Here is a 16,942-nt window from a genome sequence, read left to right as displayed (position 1 = left end):
TATTTTTTTAGGTTTATTCTTTTGATAAATTTCAATATCTTCTGACTTTGAGCATGTTCCTGGAACTTAAGAATATCATCTATCCTGGCTGTGTTAAAATGAGACTAGCTTCAAAATTTCTGAAGTGTAGATCTATGTATATGCTAGAACTTTTTCAGAGGCTGGTTAAATTTTTCATATTCTTTCATGTATGCACACAGCTTTACATATAGATAGCTTTTGTAGTTAAGTGTGCTTCCTCTTTTTTTTGCAGTTGTTATCTCAGAACTGCTATGCATGAGTACCTGAAGCAGGTGATTTAGTGCAGTCTTTTCTTCTTTGCTGTCAGCAGCACAGCATGGAGGGAGATGTTGAATGCGAGGAATGGAAAGCCTCAGTTGGAGGAAACAGGCAGCAAGTGCAGAGAAATGTGGGAGCAGAGATTAAGCCTGAGGCAACCAGAAGTGGAGGTAATTGAGGAGATTTAGAACAGAGAAAACAAAGGTGAAATGAGTATAATCTAGCAGGGGCTCCTAATTTATGAGGATCTGTAGCCATGTGACAGAAAACCTGGAGACAAACCTAGGAGATTTATGTCAGCTTTGCTTCCCTAAGGATCAGATATGACGTACTGGCAACACACCTCACTGTCCATAGGATTTTCATTCTTATGGAACTGGCAAATAAAGAACAGCTGTGTGCTGTTCCTATGTTGTAAAGAGAAGGAAGCACACAGTGAAATTACAAGAGATAAAGAGAAATGTTTTTCATATGAGTTGAATTGTAGAAATACAATGATAGTCTTTAGGTTCCAAGAAAACTATTAGACAAGTCCATGGTCCATCAGAAGCTATGAAGCAAAGTTGCCTATGTCCAGCCTCTGACTGAGGACATCCTTAAACTGCACATTGCTAGAAGCTGGGAGAATAGAAGCAGAAGCACCATGCTCTTTTAAGCTCTTGTTCTTTGCCATGAAGAAGGGTTACTGGACTAAATGGACCTTTAATGTGAACCAGATTAATCTCATTAGACTAAAGGTACTCTAATAAATCTGAACTTTACAGACATTTACTGTTCCCCTGCCCCTCAGTATGCTTCTAAGTCTGATGTGAGCATAACGTGACAATTACTGACCAAGATGTGCCTTTATGAGACTACTTGGTAGCTGTTAGCTTCTAAAAGTTGTAAATGTCCCTTTTTCAGGGTGACTATCAACTGACTGTCCTTTCATTACAATAGGAGTTTGGCAGGAGTAGAAATTTCATAGTCTGGCTGATTTTAGAGTAAAAAAACCCTCTGTATCATCTCCCTGAATGCAGGCAGAACTAAGTAAATATTAACCTACTTTGTTCTTTTCCATAGCCCAGTAAGTTTGAGTGGTGTCTTCTTAATTTTCAATGACCTGTTTTCAGAGTGTATTCCACTGTTTTACAGTATCAAAGCTCTTTGTAAAATTTGGTCTAAACAATTAAAATTAAGACTGACTTTTTTTTTATTGTCTGTCATTAACGATGGGGAATGGTTGATAACAGTTTCTGTGATCTTGAGTGAAGACACAATTTTTATTCATAGCCTTTACTGTGGTTTTTAATTTTTTAAATTTTTTATGTTTTTATAAATGTTACAATGAATTTTACAGTGATATCCTGAATCTTCCAGTAGTAAACTGTAGAAGTACACTAATGAGTTTGTCTTGAGCATCTAAAGGGCTAGATTTTATTTCATTTTTCTGTTGTTTTGGTCAGTTGACCAGTTTTAATATTTTATTCTACTTATGTTCTGCTGGATATTTTTATCATTTCAGTTTGAAGAACTGAAGTATACTAGAATAATTAAGATAGTGATAGAGAGATTTAATAAAGCCAGTGTAAAACTACTTAAAAATGCATAGGTTTTGTTAAGCTCTCTCTCTCTCCCCCCCAGTCTCCTTTTTTCTCTCTCACCCACCCACCCATGCAAATTTTGGATTTTTTTCCCCATAATAAGGAGTTATATTGTCATTTCTGGTTATAGCGCAGTTTTATGAAAACTGAGATTTAAAACTAAAACAGCTGAAAACACATATCATAAGGGACCTAATTAAGCTGCAGAAAAAGGTTACAAGGTGCATACTCAAAGGAAAGGCCTTTTTACTTTCAAGTGTTTTGGCAGGAATAGTTTTGTCATTGTAATGTTCTTGCCAATTTTTGATCAAAACCCAGAGTACTTTATCTTTCTTACTGGAAGTCTATAACCTTCCAGGTTCCCTTTCTCTCTCTGGAAGCCTTCAGAAATTCTGAGATAAAACTCTAGAAGAGAGCTGAATTTCAAAAATAGCAAAAATAAATCAAACTAAGAAGGGAAAAGTAGATGTAAATTACAGAAGGAAGTGAAACAAATGACCATTGATTCTATGAGTGCTGATACCAAAAGGAACAGCAGAAGGCTCTTGTGAATCATAGCAGAGAACAGCTTTCGTGTTCTGGGTTTATCTTGCAGATAAACCAGTATTCAGAAATGATTGAATTTATTCATTCTGCTCCCATTGTCAGCAGACAAGATTTGCAAGAACATTTATACCCAGGAGGAAAACCAATACTGTGAAACTCTTGAAACAATGAAAGAACTTCTTGAATCATGCATCAGACCCTTCCTAGAAGAGGGAACTTGGCCCATATGGTCTCTTGAAGTTACTCTTTAGCTTTACCTGTGTAGCAAAGATGTAAACGTTTTCTATCTTCTAGCACATTGATGAAGTTAAGATTTAAAATGAACAGGTGATCAAGGCAATCTAAATGGTACCAGAATATTTTGATTTGCTAATTTAGAAAAGTGCAGGAGGTGGTCTGCCCTGATTAGTTCCCTCTTTACGCTTTGCCAGACTTTAAGTCTCTTGGGTGGGATGTCATACAATGATTTTTTATGTTTAGCGAGATTCTTCTGTACATGACAAAATAAGCCTGAGGCAAGCTAAGTAGAGAGAAGAAAGAACATAAGGATAGAGAAGATGGAGAGCAGAACAGGAAGAAAACTCGCACAGATCCTTTTAATTATTAATATGAATGCTGTCCTGTATGTCTCATTGAGGCTTAGGCTGTGAATGTGTTACAGAAAAGACTGATAAAAGAATATGAAACCTGAAAGGGAAGTGAATATGCCCCGCTATGGAACTATTTATTTTTGCATTATCGTTCTTATCTACAAAGATGCTTGGGTTATGTCTTGCAGTGGTCACAGAAAGTTAAGTTGATGATTAGTCATCAGATTTCCTAGTTTCACGCTTGCCGGCCCACCTTCATCTGCGTTATCAGTGTTGGCAATACTGATGGAGGCTGCTGGCAGCTCATCTACAGTATCTCAGCTGGAGTATCATCTAGTTCCCTGTAGCAGAGTTGGGAGAGAGAGTTGGAGCAATTGGATGACATTTGTACTTCCCCTGTGTGAATTCTTTCTTTTTCTTATAAACGTGCTGATTAATTTCACTTGCAGAATTAGATTGTATGTATTCGTGCAGACATTACATGCAAATTTTTCATCCCTTCTCAAAAATCCATTTTATTGCTACACGGATATTTTAATATTATTTCATTTTAATTACACTTGATGCTTATCAACATAATGGTAGAACATGGAAATTGCGGAACATAAGTAAGAATAGCGGGGGGCTGCCTGTGAACACAAAGCTTGTATTCTGTTTGTGTGGCAAGGTTTTGGTAGCAAGGGACTGCAGGGGCAGCTTCTGTGAGAAGCTGCTAGAAGTTTCCCCTATGCCTGATAGAGCCCATGCCAGCTGGCTCCAGGATGGACCCACCACAGGCCAGGGCCCATCAGTGGTGATGGTAGTGCATCTGGGATAGCGTATTTAGGAAGGGGGATACACAGGAAAAGTGCAACAAATTGCAGCAAAAGAGAGGAGTGACAGTATAGGAGAATAACAACTCTGCAGGCACCAAGGTCAATGCAGGAGGAGCTGCTGTGGGTGCCAGAGCACAGATTCTCCGGCAGCCCGTGGTGAGGCAGGCTGTCCCCCAGCAGCCCGTGGAGGTTAAGGGGGAGTACATATCTACCTGCAGCCCATGGAGGAGCCCACACCGAAGCAGGGAGGTGTGTGAAGGAGGCTGTGACCACATGGGCAGCCTGTGCTGGGAAAGGCTTCTGGCAGGACTTGTGGGGAGAGGAGCCCGTGGTGGAACAGGTTTGCTGGCAGACCTTGTGACCCCCATGAGAGACCCATGCTGGAGCAGGCTGCTCCTGAAGGACTGCACACCGTGGAAGGGACCCATGCTGGAGCAGTTTATGAAGAGCAGCAGCCTGTGGGAAGGACTCACGCTGGAGAAGCTCATGGAGATCTGTCTCCCATGGGAGGGACCCCAGGCTGGAGCAGGGGCAGAGTGTGAGGAGGAAGGCGCAGCAGAGACAACATGTGATGAACTGACCGCAACCCCTGTTCCCCATCCTCCTGTGCTTCTCGGGGGGAGGAGGTAGAGAAATGTGGTGTGAAGTTGAGCCCGGGAAGAAGGGATCCGTGGGGGGGAAGGCATTTTTTTAAGTTTTGGTTTTTGTTCTCATTATCCTACTCTAATTTGAATGGTAATAAATGAAACTAATTTCCCCACATCGAGTCCGTGACAGTAGTTGATGAGTGATCTCTCCCAGTCCTATTCTCGACCCATAAGCTTTTTGTTATGTTTTCTCTCCCCTGCCCTGCTGAGGAAGGGGGAGTGATAAAGCAGCTTTGGTGGGCACCTGGTGTTCAGCCAGCATCAGACTACCCACAGTTCCAGTCTGCAGGGACCCTTAGGCTCATTTGAAATCTGTAGGACAAAATACAATTTATCTGTGTTATGTTAATTGAGGATAATACATTGAAATAATAAATAATTATTTTGGTGGTTCTTGTAGAAAAAAGCAATCATGCTGACTGCTGTTTACAAAGACACAAAATACTAACCAATTAAGGGAATGGGGTGACTAATAACAAACCCCAACAGTTTATTGTTGGTTAAATTATTTATTCTGTGTATTCTATGTGTGGAGACATAGTGTGTCGGGTTTTCTGACAGCATAATTCTGTTGAAGTTGGTTGAATTGTGCCAGCAAAGATTTTTATTCTATAATACCTGCAGCAAGTAAATGTAGTTCTTTAATGAGAAAGTTCAAATCGGTAGCAATTAGTATTCCCTAGGCCTAATTTTCCACCCCATAAAGTGAAGACTAATTTAATTAGAAAAGGTGAATTTGGGAATTGTGCTGGTAGCCGATCATTTCTGCTTGGGCTTCATTGAAAAGTTTTGTCTCGTCCTCTTCCCTTTTGAGTATGTTGTGATAGTAGTTACAGCATTGAGTGCAGTGTGATTCGTCTGTGTGCTTCAGGATTTTTTTCATTTTGCCCCGTGTTTGACTGTGGTCTCTTTATGTATTCTAAAATGGATGTATTAAATAATAAACTTAAGCGAGACAGGGCATGGATGTGATTGCACCACTTGTTTCATGAATACAGTAGTCTGAACTTTTAAAATACTGATTTGACTGTCTCTCCTTATCTTGTGGATAAGGATTTTCTGGATGTGTGATTCTGCTGTCCGTGAACACTGAGGCTGGTTTCACTGTGGCTGTTACTGCCTCTTCCTTACCACCTTGGACTTATATATTTCACAACTTGTCTCTTCCTGTCTGTTTACCCCAGGGCTTTTTTTAGGGATTATCTGAACCTGATCCCGTGGTCTTTGGTTTGTTAATCTTTCCTTTCTCTTTGCTGCTTTTAGGGTGGATTTGTTTGTTTGTTTATTGTCACACTGCAAGACACAGTAGGAAGGTAATTGTCTAGCGGATGTACTCTAGACTTTATTATTGATCACATTGTGCAGTAACAGTAGGATGTCAAATTGAATTTTAATCTCTTTAATCTTGCTTCATTGGTGGTGGCTGCTACATGCTGTGCCCCTACTGATATGTCATACCTTGGGTCTTCTTTTGGGGTTCTTAGACTTTGGACATCCCTGAAAGTTTAACTAGTTTCTGGTGATAAAGCAGTTTGGAAATTTACTTAATTTCTTTTTGAGTAGGTTGTTTCAGATGTTCTCTTTGACCTGTTGCTTTAACATTATACATTTTCTCTGTGGTCAGATGCAAGTACAGCCCTAACAGTAGTGTCTGTTTTGTGGCAGAGTAAGATGTGCTCTCTGCACTAGAGACTTGTCAGGGAAGTCACTGGACATGTCTGAGGGTCTGTGCTGCAGGCATCTGGCCACAGCAGGGTCTTCAGCTAGACCACCCTGAACTCAGACATAAAAGGAAGGAAAACCCTGTTGTCTGTGGTGCTCCAAATAGGTGATGTTTCAAATGTTCTGTGTGTGGATCAGTGCCATTTTGTGCTGAATCTGTTTCACGAGCTGTAGAGAATTCTAGATCTTCACATCTTTCTTGCAGTCAATTATCATGGTTCAAATGTTTTGATTTATTTTTGAGCACACTATAGAGAAAATTCAAGCCAGCTTCTGGGTTAGTTTCCTTAAAATTCACGCTTATGCTTTGTACTCTGACATTTCATTACCAGCACATTGTTTCCTTCTGTTTGGATGGCAATTATTTATAGGTACAAACAACTCTGATGTAACTGTACGTGATAGATTTCTTCAAGGTAGTTGTACAAATCGGACTCTTAAAATGTTAACTACTTCCAACTTGTATGTATGTATGGAAGAAGAGGAAGCATCTAAAATAGCCTGGTGTAAAGAGTGTGTCTGTTTTGTTCCATTCCTTAGTTTTCTGGACTTGATCCATTGTGTATTTAATATTTGAGACTTTGTTGTTAATAAAATATCTCACTGAATATTTCTTTCTAAATATTTTCACTTTCCCTTTTCTCTCTGTAGGTAGAAGAAATTGTTGATATAGGAGCATTTGCCCCAGAAGACATTCATGTTCCCAAAATCTATGTTGATCGTCTGATACAAGGAGAGAAGTTTGAGAAGAGAATTGAAGTAAGTAGCTGAGCTCTTGGTCACAAGTATTTCAGCTTGGGGTGTATTTTAGAATTTACAGGATTTTTTGTTCTAGCCACCAAGTCTTAGCACTGAGAAAATAGTGTGAGAAAGACCTGTCAGCGTTTTGCTAAATGCTGGAGCTTAGACCAGCTTAGGTAGATAGTAGTTAGGATGAGGCCTGCGGATTGGGCATTGTTATAGCTCAGCCTTTCTGGTATAGGTCCTTGAACGATTTAGAGCAACTTCCTGAAGTCCTGGATGGTTTTAACACAGTTGAAAATTTGATGGAAAATGTTATTTCATTCTCTTTCCTTCTCAGTTCACCTTCTGTAGACACAATAAGGGGAACAGTCAGACTAAGAGCTGACTTTGACAAATAGATACTTTCTTTTCTACTGGAAAGCTTTTGACACGGGCACATAGGGCCAATCTCAGCCCCTTTTCTGTCATGTATTGAATTACATTACACTGCAAAGGTCCTGGAACCTTTCTTTCCTTTTCTTTAATCTGGAATGTTTTTACCCAGTGGTATTTCTGGTCTGAATAAAAAATGGCAATAGCTATTAAAAATTGCAGCAATAATACTCCATCACTGAAAACATTCAAGAAAATTGTGAGTATGTAATTGCTCTTCTTTGCTTCTGTGGCTTTGCCTCACTCAAGCTATGTCCTTGTATTCATTTTGGTGATATGACAATGTTCTTAAAGTGCAATTGAAAATTCTGTATTTATTCTGTGTCTCCATACTCTGGAGGTGGGAATTATTCGAAATGTCATCAGAAGAGCTGGTGAAGGGGGAGATACATTGCACAGGGAAAAAAGAGTCTTGAAAAAAAGAAGTGCAGAAAGAAATTGTAATAATTAAACTTTTAGTACTAAAATCAAGTCAGAAAGTCCTAGGAAGTCATACAAGGCCTTTTCTCTACATAAACTCTTTCATGAATGTTAACATTAAAAAGCTTTTTTTTCTCGCCCCTCCATCTGTTCATTCTGCAAAAGCATATTGCATGTTGTTGAGTATTTGACTGGAAACAGATGTGTCAGACTTTTTTATTTTTTTCTTTTCTCTGGGCATGTTGTGTTAGACTGCAGTTAATGGCCTGTTTCCTTCTTCTGAATGGATGCAGTATCTCACAGAAAGGCTTATTACCTTGCCTGAGAGAAATCTGGTTTGCATTTATTAAACTACTGTTCTTATTGCAGTTTGTCAGTGGATGAAGAGATGACTGTCAACCTGATTGTCTTGACTGCATAAGTGAATACACCTACCTAGTCAACTGTCCCCTTATATGCTTAAGAAAAAAAGGAAGTGAGAAGCAGGGGGTGAGGGGTGGGGTGGTAAGGAAAGATAGTATAAACTGCACAGAAAAGTTGTAACAGATTGGTTTTGTTTGTGTAATTTTGTAATTCTCTGTGACGCCTCTCATTAATAGAGGTATAGGAAGGAAATGGAGGTATAGGAAGGAAATGGCAGATTTATTTACTCTTCCGTAAAAAGATTATATATGAAAAGTGGCTATACGTATGAAAGCCTCGAGTATGATAAGTGGCAAGAGGAGAGATGAGGAATAAAGAGAAGGTAGCCTGTCATAATTCTTACTGGCCCTAAATGGCAGTTCCTGCCTAATTTGGCTCAAATGTGGTCCCTCTAGTGCAAGCCCTATTTTCTATCCAGCCTTCTCTTCGCTGCAGAGAAACTGTCTGTGATTGTTCTTACTTTTCCATAACTAGCAAGTGAAACAATTCTAAGGAAAATAGCCAAGGTATAAAAAGATTGTTGCTGGAAAACTCAAGAGGATTGTTACTGACTTTCTGACTGCCTAAAAGGATAGTGACTCCCAACATGGGGGAAAAAAGACACTGCAAAAATTCTTCTGTGGTGATGAAGAGGAACAGAGGGTAGTTTTGCCTGATGCGTCCATTATGGCCTGAAGTAGGAGAGGATGTGAAGATGTGTAGTGGTGCAGGACATGGTGTTGCCCAGAGCAGTCTTACACACTTGGGAGAGATGTGCAAAGGGCATAATCAATGTAAACAGTAATTTACAGAAAAAGTCTTACAAACTTCTTGAGTGTCATACCATTTTCACCTAGATGTGATTTAGAAAGCATCAATGTAAAGCCAGGAATATCAGGAAACAATTCCAGGCAGATTTGTGCAAGTATATACAGATTTATATTTGAAAACTTAATTGCTTAACTCCCAATGTCTTTAGATGACTGGCATTTGTCTGTCTCATGCATGTACATCTAGAACAGCACAGCTGAATTAAGTGAATGCAGAAAGAGAGCAGTATTTGTATTTTAGGCTGACATTTTACAAATCTTAGGTATCTCTGGGGTAATGAATCTCAGTAATGCTTGATGCCTTCTTAACCAGTTGTCTACGTATTGTGTGCTCTCTCTCAGCCTTAGTAATACGAAGAAATAACATCGTGCTCTATGGCTAGTATTGGAGTTATTTGATGACTCCATTGGCTCAGATAAGCTTGAACTGATACAATAAAAGGTCATGTCTTTTTTGTAGAAGATGGGTAGATAATGTTACTCTTAGACCAAGTACATCAGTGCAATCATAAATCAGGCTCTTGCGTCTTGAGAAGCAAGAATCTGGATTCTAATCTTTACTTAAGATTACTTCTTCTTTTGCAGCGCTTATCAATTAGAAAGCCTGAAGACTCAAAAGCCAAACAAAAACAAGGAGACAATGTGAGGGAGAGGATCATCAGACGGGCTGCTTTAGAGTTTGAGGATGGCATGTATGGTATCCTTCAGCTGTGCTGTAGATTAAAGTGATGACTTACTAGAATAACAACCACAGCTGGTTTGTTTAAGACAATTACCAATTACTCATTGTCTTTCCTGGAGCCTGGGGTTCTCTCATTTTATTAACACACTATTGATATAGATGGGATATTAGGACATAGGGTACCTGGAATTTTTATTTAGACATATCTGGAGAGTTTGTTAGCTGTTGAATGTTTTGGAAGAATTTCTTGAAAAAGTTACGTAGGCTGGAAATGAAACCTGCTTACACTGTGGATTTTTTATCATGTAAGGCATTAGACAGAATGCAATTAGACAGTCCAAATGGCAAAATAAGTCATCACAAATATGAGCCATCTAACTAAAGATGAAAGTGTTTGTGAAGAGAACAGTTCTAACCATAGTACATTGATAACTTTTTTAAATTTACTAATTTGCAGTAGCTATGTACTGGTTTGTGCCTTAATTGGTTCTTTTCAGCTAATCTGGGTATTGGAATTCCACTGCTGGCCAGTAACTTCATCAGTCCAGACATAACTGTTCACTTACAGAGTGAAAATGGAGTCCTGGGTTTGGTAAGAATGTATTGTGGTCACTTATTGAAGTGTACTTACCTTGCAGTGACTGGGTTTTACTCCCTTCCCACCCCCAGTTTGGTTATAATCATATTGAAATGTATGCCGTATTGCATGATCATAAAATTCCCCTTGTAGCACAAGGAAGTTTTTAAGGAAATGCTTGTTTCAGAAATACAGAGCTACTTTCTCAAGTGTGTTCTTAAGTACATGTTTTGCTGGAAGGAGTCAGAAACTTCAGTAGTTCGCAAGACCAAACCTTCTAAATCTTCACAAACACAATTTTAAATACATCTTAAAGTGAATAGTATTTTCATTGTTGTATGGCTTTATGAAGTTGCACCAACATACTTTTTTCTGAAAAATGTCTTTTCACTTTGGTTAAAAACAAAAAAATGAAAACCCAAACCCAACCCAACCCCCAAACCAGACTAACCCCCCCTTCGTAATTGCTTAGTAATTCTAACAATCTCTAAGAGTATGCTCATCTGTCCTGATGTTAGTTGATTTAGATTGTGGCTTGTATCATCAGGGATGTTGTTCTGCTACAGATAAAAAAATGCATGTCTGTGATGATCAGTTTTCACTAAAAAGCGTTAGAAATAATACAGCAGTTACTAATTTTATCTCAAAAGATATTTTAATATAAAACTGACATATGTCTATGTTGTTGTCAGGGTCCTTATCCACTTGAAAATGAAGTAGATCCAGACCTGATTAATGCAGGTAAAATCTTTTAAATAAATTTAACTTACTGAAAATGATTATTCATTGTTAATTTAAAAATTTTCTTTCGATTCAGTATTTGGTCCCAGACTTTTGTTTCATTTACTTACAAATATTAATGTGTTTGTCTTCTTTTAAGTGAAGGTTGTTTTTGACCAATGGAGATGTTTAGAATTCTGGTTTGAGAGCTTATGCTTTGATGCATTTTAGTAGCTACTGAAGGAAACTCTCTTGCAGGTCAGGCAATAAAGAGTCAAATCTTCCTTTTCAGAAATGAGGTTGTTTTGTGAAGCCTATATGCAAACATGAATTTGTTTTCCTGCTACTTTTCACCTTGTGTCTTCTAGAAAATGGTGTTTGACAATTTAGGTTTGTGGTCCTCAGCCTGCATCTTTCTACTTAGCTTTCACTTTATCCAAGGGCTCTTGCTCCTTGTTGCTGCTTGCAGGCTGTGTTCTCTCTCCCACTGCCTTGGGTGGGTGCCTGATAGGGTAAGACAATTCAGGTAGTTTCAGCCAGTCTGGATGTTAGCATGGTAAATTCTTGTTATCTGACTGCAAGACCGTTTGTATGACCTTAATCCTGTACTATTTTGTGTGTCAAAATTTAATTTCCATACAGTGTCTTGGCATATAATAGACACCAAGTGAACTCAGTAAATTAAAGCAGGTAACTTGGGTCTCTATTTTAACTTTTCTAGTGTTTCCTTCCCTTTTCCCACCCTTGTAGTTCATCTCATTGTCTTTTTCCTTGTTTTCTAGAATCTGTATAATGTTGTCTCATTCTTCTTCCCCTTTGTTGTTACACTTTTTCTTCACAATCCTGGTGCTAAAGTCTTTGGGGTTTTTTTCCTCTCAAGTTTCCCATGCTTGGTTTAGAATTTCACCTTTGACTTATTTCTTATAATAAAAACCTTTCCAGAGTCTCTCTGTACACAAGGTTGCTGCTTAGACTGATTCAAAGTGCTGGCAGGAAAGGAAAGGAAAGGAGAGGACTCTGGACAGAATCAAAATAAGACACTTCCCTGTGCATTCCACTGTGCAGAGAACAGTACAACACACAGAAGTACATTTTCTTCTGCACTCCAACAAAACAGAAGTAAATTAGATCTGTCATTTATTTTTCTGTATTCTACATGGCTATCACTTTAGACCATTCAGTCTGGTCTGCTTGCTCTTGTTTGCAACCTCCCTGTCTCCTGAAGATGGTCTTTCTTTGTTTCAAAAGAGAATTATCTCTCACTTTCTCTGTGAATAGAGAGCTGAAGTCCACAGAGATTTCTTCATCTTTAGTGTCACTGATGTCTTGTCTGGTGGTCAAAGAGTGGGCAATCCTCTTATTAAAAACTGTACTGATGTGCTTCACAATTCATTATGATTGATTAGGTTTACATGTGACATACTAAGTGTAATCAGATCCATAGTTCTACATAATCCAGAGGAATTTTATAAAAAAGAAATTACTTCTTGGTTAGTAGCTGTGACTTCATTTGTCAAAGAGACAAAGTACATACATACTATAGCTTATTTCTTTTTTCCAGGTAAGGAGACAGTCACTGTTCTTCCAGGTTCTTCCTATTTCTCTAGTGATGAATCATTTGCAATGATAAGAGGGTACGTAACAACACAAACCGTGATCTTTTGAAACATGAAAAGAATAAACTGAGTCAGTGACTGAAGTCATCAGTAATTATTTGAAATGTGGTTAGCGTTTAACTACCTGCAAAATGATCATGGATTTAATCGATGGTGGTTTAGAGAGGATTAGGTCTAGCTATTGGAAATAGAAAAACAGTGTAACTAATAGATACTGTAGTTATGTTCCTGCCAACCATCACCTGGCCATATATAAACACATTTACAACTATATTTTAACAACTACTTTTTGGTCATTTCCAAGTATCTAATCTGTACTTGCACTCTGTATATTCTTTTTGCTCAGCTTGCAACTGTGATCCTCATTCCACCTCCCTAATGGAAATTCACTGTCTGCACCTGTTTCTTGTTTGTTTTTTCGGGAAGGAGGTTGGATGCAAACAAACACTAAATCCTAATGGCTCTGAAAAGATGATGAGTGCATGTAAATATGTGAAAGAGTGCACTTAAAAGTATGAGTTCAGAGCTGATTGACTGTGCATGCAATTAACCAAAACCAGACAAAAGTAATAATATTTTTAGAGGCTTGGTGGTCAGGCAGAAAAATTTGCATCAGTACTACATCTAGAGGGGGAAAAAAACCAACTAAATGTGTGACAAAATGATTGCTACCTCTGTGTTATGCCACGGTTTTTATATTGATGAAATAAGAATGTGAAAAAAAGCTTGTTAAGATTTGTGGGCTGTTACTTGAACATGATATACTAATTACACACTTTCTGTTGCCAGAGGTCATGTTGATTTGACAATGCTTGGAGCTATGCAGGTGTCCAAGTACGGTGACCTGGCCAACTGGATGATTCCCGTAAGTAGGCATTTGTGCTACTGTCAGTACACTATATTTAGCATAATGTAAATGTAGCTGAGGGTCAGGCAAAGGAGAAATTGGATGAAGCAGAGGGATTGTGAAGCTTAAAACATTAAATAGAGTATTTAAGGTTAACAGGCTTCCTTGCGTACCACTTGCACCAAGCAATCAGGAGTCACCCCTTAAAATTATGCTTGTGCTAAACACTGTGAAAAGCTAAACATGATTTATGTAAGCCTTTTTCCTTCCTCTTGGAAGGAAATGTCACAGGTTTTTTGCTGAGGGCTGATGCTTTTTCTTGAGGATGACAAGTCTTGTGTAGTTGTACCTAGAGCAAGAACTTGAAGAAAGCTTCAAAATAGCATGTAGCTCATCATAAAACCTTAAAAAACAGTCTGTATTGTTTTTCTCAGTGGTCCTGTGAAAGAATCACAGCATTGCCATTTTGCATACATCTAGGAGGCAGCATACTGTTGTCTTTACTTGAATAGTCCTACAGGTTTCAAAAGTAGAAAAATAAGCTAAATATAAGTAATTTAAATTAATTTAAATATAAGTAATTTAAGCAGCTGATGACATTAAGCCATTCTGTGAACACAGTTTATGTTTTAACATTGAACAATGTACATATCTTTCACATGGTTTACAAGGTTGATATTTTCAACAGCTTTCAATATGGTACTTTCTGATACAGTTTGTATAAGAGATTTCTAGAAATTATTTTTATCCTCGTTTAAGGTATTGAGGCGTATTTCTGTCTGAGCAGTGCTAAAGGTCTCAGGAGAATCTTTGAAAACTGAAAGCTGAGTGGAGGAGGAAAGAAACCAAAATGAATGTCCTGTATCTTGGAGAAGTGTTAGTTGAGCCCAGAAGTGTGTGTGACTTCTCCAGCAGGCCTGTGAGTGCTCAAGTCGTGGAGCAGTGGCTGGAGCACAAGCTGCTTTCAGTGAGAGGGGATGAAGACAGGGGGTCTGTACAGGCAGATGTGGGAGAAAGGATTTATCTCAAGGGCTAATCCAGGTGTCTGTGTGATTGTGGTGGATGTGAAGGAGTTATGGCTAGGTTGGAGTATGGCACATAGGAGATAAATCCGTAAGAAGAGTCTTCCTTAGGTGTTCTCACAGCACAACCCAGTTTTACCATCACAGAACTGGGACAGGCTACTGCTGGCTAGATCTTTTCAGACTCCACTGATAAAAGTACTAGCTTTTTCAAGACTCTTTCCTGCTTGCAGTGTCATCCAATTAATATCCTGAAAAATACAGTCTGAAGATTAATGGCTGATGTTAGTACATCTCTCTAGGATTCTATGTGTGCTTTCCTATTGCTGTTTTTTCTTTTGTTGGAACTCTGTGTTTTAAACGTGATCCGATGGTCAGACATACCATAGGAGTCCAATATGATGTACATTAGGTGATACTGGTTAGCTTTGCATTGTCCGATTCCAATTTCTTTTTTTTGTCTTGAGTTAAAAGAACGTGTCGCTAGAACACAAAATAATTAAACCAGCCTCCGCAGAGGAACCCACACACACTTTGAAATACAAGGAATAATTCAAATTACATTTTTAACCCTAGGTTTGCTCTTTGAGCCCAGGCAATAATATGATAGTGTAAATTTTCAAGGAGATACAACCTTGGGTAACTGAAATGGATGTTCACTGATTTATCTGTTGCTCTGTATGTCAAAGGTATGATAAGTCACTCAAATTACGTATTTTAAATAGCTAATTCGAACTTTTTAGTAAACTATTTTTGCCACATGTTTCATGTAAATAAATGGTGGGTAGTCTACATTTTCAGTCCAGTACTGCAGATATATGACACTGAGAAGCTGAGTGGGGTATTTTTTCCTTCATATCTGTCTAAGAACTACTCTTTTACTGGATGAAGTAGCTCTGGCTTTGTGAAAGCACTTTCTTCACATTAACTTGTGGTGGCTGTGTTGTCTTATATAAGTAGAAATTACTTGCTTACATAGTGGTTTTTAAAAATTATTCTGAATTATTACATTTTCTGTAAGAATTTTGAAGATAGATTAGAAAAATATTTAAATTAAATTGTTAGTATAAGCTCAAATATTTTTTTTGTAAATAGTATTTAGAAATTTTCTTATAGGCTCAGTGCAAGATTATTTTAATCTATACATATGTATTTTGATTGTCAGATAAATCCTGGTTTTGTTTATCTGGGTTGTCTTAGACTGGCATTTTCTTTATACTTTTGCAAAATGAAAGTCACTATGTAAGTGTGGCTTATATAAGTGGCCACTATATAAGGCTGTGGCCTGAATTTTAGGTAGGAATAATTGCTTTGTTTGCTTTTTCATTGCTTTTGTAAATTGAAGTGGTAAGAGATGTATACTTCAAAATACCTAAGCAAACAAATAATAGATAAAGACTCCTGCTCTAAAGTATTCCTGGTAAACCAGCAAAAAAGCAGGTCTAGTGATAGCTTATTAAGCTGAAATGTTTGAAAAAAGGCACTGCTGAATCATCAGTGGGTAGATTTTAATGCCAAAAAAATCCCAGTAATTTCAACTGACCATATTGGTAATGCAGCATATAAAATTTCATGCAGTTCCATCTGTGCTGAATCTAAAATTTGTTCACTAGAGAGTTCGTTCATTCTTGAAAAGCAGTATCATGAGCTGGAACAATGTGCCACTTCTTTTCTTGCTTGGTTTTATTTTACATGGGGTGACTTTTTTTGTTTGCTTTTTTAAAAAAAAAGCCCATTATGCTGTATTTCCAGTTCTGTTTTTGTTTTGAGCTCGGTTCCCTTTGGCTTTTCCTAAGACTTGCCTGCTATGTTCCAAAGCTTTTTAGCAAGCAGTATTTGGGGGTTTATTCATTCTAATATTTGTAAATAGAGTTGCAGGACATTTTAAATTCAATCTTGCAGTTAAAATCAACATGTATTGCCATTTTCTAAAATCAACATGTATTGCCATTTTCTCCTGCCAACTTTTGTTGGTTTTCATAGCTTGTCTTTTCTGTTTAACAAACTTGGTCATGCTTAACAAGCATTTTCTGAACTTATAAACTACATGTATTTATATTTCATACAACAAAGTATGTTTTGATGTTCAAGTATTAAATCAGAAATTAAGTATGTGTTCAGAGTACACGCACTGTTATCTTTAGAGAAAACGGTGAATATGCAACTTTTGCTGTATTCAGGTAAACTTCAAAATCAGGGTATTTTCCACAGATATTTTCCCAATATATTTAGTTGACTATCCAGAGCTTGTTTGATTCCTGTTAGCACCAGTTTCCAAAGGTATGTCACAAGTGGAGACTATCAGTATTACTTTTGCTAGTAACACCTGTGTTGAAGCAAAACATTTAGCAGTCTAAACTTCTTCTGAAAACTCCACTTTAGCTTTTGTCCTAGATTTAGACTGATCAAAAAGTACAGCATTCACAGTGCTTTCAGGGTAAACTAAGTAATAGTTGCTTTCCAGTAGC

At 37.9% G+C, this 16,942-nt stretch overlaps 1 protein-coding gene across 1 annotated transcript in view; it reads left to right on the top strand.

Annotated features, from left to right (window-relative positions):
* Positions 1-16,942, top strand: part of OXCT1 (3-oxoacid CoA-transferase 1) — an 86,681-nt gene that overhangs the window by 39,304 nt on the left and 30,435 nt on the right. The window contains exons 8-13 of the mRNA XM_080372194.1: positions 6,834-6,941; positions 9,596-9,707; positions 10,190-10,284; positions 10,962-11,010; positions 12,551-12,623; positions 13,395-13,470. Coding sequence (XP_080228320.1) covers positions 6,834-6,941; positions 9,596-9,707; positions 10,190-10,284; positions 10,962-11,010; positions 12,551-12,623; positions 13,395-13,470 — 513 coding nt within the window. The remainder of the gene's footprint in view (positions 1-6,833; positions 6,942-9,595; positions 9,708-10,189; positions 10,285-10,961; positions 11,011-12,550; positions 12,624-13,394; positions 13,471-16,942) is intronic.

The sequence above is a fragment of the Falco punctatus genome (assembly GCF_963210335.1).
Source record: "Falco punctatus genome assembly, chromosome: Z".
Taxonomy (NCBI): domain Eukaryota; kingdom Metazoa; phylum Chordata; class Aves; order Falconiformes; family Falconidae; genus Falco; species Falco punctatus.
The sequence above is the reverse complement of the archived record's forward strand: the minus strand, read 5'-3'. Positions and strand labels throughout refer to the sequence as shown.